The sequence below is a fragment of the Geospiza fortis genome, unplaced genomic scaffold (assembly GCF_000277835.1).
Source record: "Geospiza fortis unplaced genomic scaffold, GeoFor_1.0 scaffold53, whole genome shotgun sequence".
Taxonomy (NCBI): Eukaryota; Metazoa; Chordata; class Aves; order Passeriformes; family Thraupidae; genus Geospiza; species Geospiza fortis.
The window spans coordinates 11,898,987-11,899,833 of NW_005054305.1; the positions used below are offsets into that span (position 1 = coordinate 11,898,987).

The 847-nt window shown below is 51.1% G+C and overlaps 1 protein-coding gene and 1 long non-coding RNA gene across 5 annotated transcripts in view; one reads left to right on the forward strand and one right to left on the reverse strand.

The window, feature by feature from the left end:
• TOX (thymocyte selection associated high mobility group box) overlaps window positions 1-582 on the reverse strand; it is a 218,705-nt gene extending 218,123 nt beyond the window's left edge. Inside the window, exon 1 of one of the 3 annotated variants that reach the window (XM_005418332.2) lies at window positions 157-582. In XM_005418332.2, coding sequence (XP_005418389.1) covers window positions 157-258 — 102 coding nt within the window. In that variant the 5' untranslated portion in view covers window positions 259-582. The remainder of the gene's footprint in view (window positions 1-156) is intronic. The other 2 variants (XM_031066563.1, XM_031066562.1) reach the window with 2 other exon arrangements.
• Window positions 453-847, forward strand: part of LOC115949536 — a 21,163-nt gene continuing 20,768 nt past the window's right edge. Inside the window, exon 1 of one of the 2 annotated variants that reach the window (XR_004082984.1) lies at window positions 453-592. This is a non-coding gene — a long non-coding RNA (uncharacterized LOC115949536). The remainder of the gene's footprint in view (window positions 593-847) is intronic. The other variant, XR_004082983.1, reaches the window with a different exon arrangement.

Below are 847 nucleotides of genomic sequence, written 5' to 3' on the forward strand. Positions count from 1 at the left end.
AAAGCCCGGCAAGTGCCGCTGCCCTCCCTCCACCTCGCCGGGGAACTTGGTGCGCGGCTCGCCAGAGCGCAGCGCCCGCTCATGCAACGCGCCGCGACAACAGCACACACCGACAGCACAGATAAAACACCTCGGACGACACAAAACACGAGTCACCTTGTTGCAATAGTAGGGGTCCAGGCAGGGGGAAGGTCCCAAACAAGGCGTATCAGGAGCGGCTGCAGGCTGAGGAGGTGGCGAATAAAATCTTACGTCCATTTCACTAAAACATCAAGCAAACTCCTTTCCTTTTCTTTTGGTCGTTAATGTAGGTGCAAAAAAGGGGGATGTAAGAGTGTGTGTGTGTGTGAGTGTGAGTGTGTGTGTGTGTGTGTGTATGAGAGAGAGAGGGAGGGGGGGGGACACACAAGACTGAGAAGAATAAAAAAAGAGGTGCCTGACTTCAGTAGTCAAACACCTTCCCTGCCTCACATCCGTTTGTGGTTTGTAAAGAGAGAGAGAGGAGAGGAAAAAAAATCTCTTCCAAAAAAGCACCGGTCTGCAGATGTCTGCAAGAGAACCCACGAACCCTCCTTCTTCTACGGCAGGGCAGGTAACTTCGAGTACTTATTGTTTCCCCCGCGCATCGGCACCGGGGCGCTCGCTCCGTGCGTGCCGCTCTTTATGGGAGTCTCGGAGTTGGTTCGCTTCTCCCTCCCTCCCTCTCGCTCGCTCCCTCTGTTCTTTTCCCGTTCTTTCTTTCTTTCTTTCTTTTCTTTTTTTCTTTTTTTCTTTTATTATTATTGTTATTATTTATTTGCTTTGGTTTGGTGGAGTTGTATTTTGCTCGCCCACCACATCGAGGGCC